Here is a 1,684-nt window from a genome sequence, read left to right as displayed (position 1 = left end):
CCCCAACCAACGAAGCGGCGAGACCAGACGGCCTTGGCCGGCGGAAGGGAGAAGCAGAAGAGGAGCCAACCACGGAAGTATGCCAGAGAGAAGAAAATATCAGGGGTGCTAGGACCCTCCAGAAGCATGGCGAAGCCCCCCATACTGCCTGACTCTCAGAGCAGGACGTAGAACTAACATAAATCAAATCTTCCCCATCATGGGACTAGGCAAGGAGAAACCAAAAGGAGCCCGGGGGACCCTTGTCATCGCAGTAATAGGGGATCTGCAGACAAGGCCAGAGCATATCCAGCCAGACCAAGAGACTAGAGAAACAAGAATACATGTCTGAAGGACGAGGACAGAAGGAAACATACCACCTTTTCTTGCTAAGGCTGATGAGGAGGGCTGGTCGCAGAGGTGAGCAGGCATCTTTCCGTTCTTTGTCATTGTTCTTACCGAGCAGAATAAGCCTGCCATCTGTTTTCGCGGGTTTATTAACTCGTTGCCATGTCGAGCATGCCACCACTTGGCTGATAGAAATTCCGGCCTCTGCTTGTCCATTTATTTTTCCATCACGCATACCGGTTTTCCCATCTTGGGAAGTGGCGTGGTTTGTCCTTTCCACTTCATGCTTCATAATTCCCACCTCCGTCCACTACTCTTGCCGTAGCCTTTCTTGACTCCTGGTGCCACCTGTCGTCCTTCCCCTGTCCATTATCTCGAGTTCCGGAGCTGGCTCTAGATCATTCTTTAATGATGCCTCAGCTCGCATGTCCCCTTCGTTTGTCCGGCCATTCTGGCCATGCCCCGTTACCTGCCCATCATGTGCCTGCCTTCCCCCTCTGCCTTTTCCCACGTAAGAGCTATCTGAGCCTTGCTAATGAAGATTATCTCCGCCTCCGCTGCGTGCCGCCTGATCCTGGCTGTTCATTTTTCCCATGCCTTTCCTTCCTGTATCAACTTTCAGCAGTTGCTGAAGTTGGTTTTTCTCCTCCTGGTGCAGATGAGGCAGACCTACGCTGTCGATTTCCTTGCCCCGGTTCCGGCAACCCCAATTCGCAAGCCAATCTGCCGGCTTGTTACCTTCGCGCTTGGTGTGAGTTGGGATGAGATAGTCAATTTTTGGAAGGAGCTTCCCAATTTCGCTGACCAGCCAAGCGGTTCTCCAGCTTTTGCTAATTCTTTCCGCTAGTATTTGCTGTTGGAGCTTCCTGACCATGTCAATTACCAGCTTTGAGTCCCCCTCGATTTGGAGATATTTGAAGTTGGCCCGAAGAGCTATTTCCAGGCCCCGTTTCAGGGCATGCAGCTCTGCTTCATTGTTCGAAGCTTCCCCACAGTCCATCGCGAAAGTTCTAAGAGTGTTACCCTCTGCGTCTCTAAAGACTCCGCCAATGCCGGCCTCGCCTCGGTTGTGCTTTGCAGCTCCGTCGAAGTTTAATTTTATGAATCCCTATGGAGGGCATCTGTACTGGTTTCTTTCAGCCACCTCTTTGGCCAGATATGCTCGAGAATCCCTGCGGTTGACCATACTTTGTCTGACCTCTAGTTTATTTCGGATAGTTTCTTCCGTAGTCGAGACTTTCCAATCTTTGTCCTTCCAGCATTCTGATAGGATTGTTTCCCGAAGGTTTCTGATGACTTGCTCCCAGATTGCTGCGGTGGTTCTGGTTTCTGATTTGAAGATGGCCCCATTCCGGGC

The 1,684-nt window shown here is 51.2% G+C and overlaps 1 protein-coding gene across 1 annotated transcript; it reads right to left on the bottom strand.

Moving 5' to 3' along the window:
• Positions 1-859: 859 nt before the first annotated feature.
• LOC149225528 (uncharacterized) lies at positions 860-1,327 on the bottom strand. The gene has a single exon (XM_089379956.1). It carries the CDS (start codon positions 1,325-1,327, stop codon positions 860-862), a length of 468 nt encoding a protein of 155 aa, XP_089236082.1.
• Positions 1,328-1,684: the final 357 nt, after the last annotated feature.

This window comes from Pinus tabuliformis, chromosome J (assembly GCF_031772625.1).
Source record: "Pinus tabuliformis cultivar Carrire ecotype Pingquan chromosome J, CPIR1, whole genome shotgun sequence".
In the NCBI taxonomy this organism is placed as follows: Eukaryota; Viridiplantae; Streptophyta; class Pinopsida; order Pinales; family Pinaceae; genus Pinus; species Pinus tabuliformis.
The sequence above is the reverse complement of the archived record's forward strand: the minus strand, read 5'-3'. Positions and strand labels throughout refer to the sequence as shown.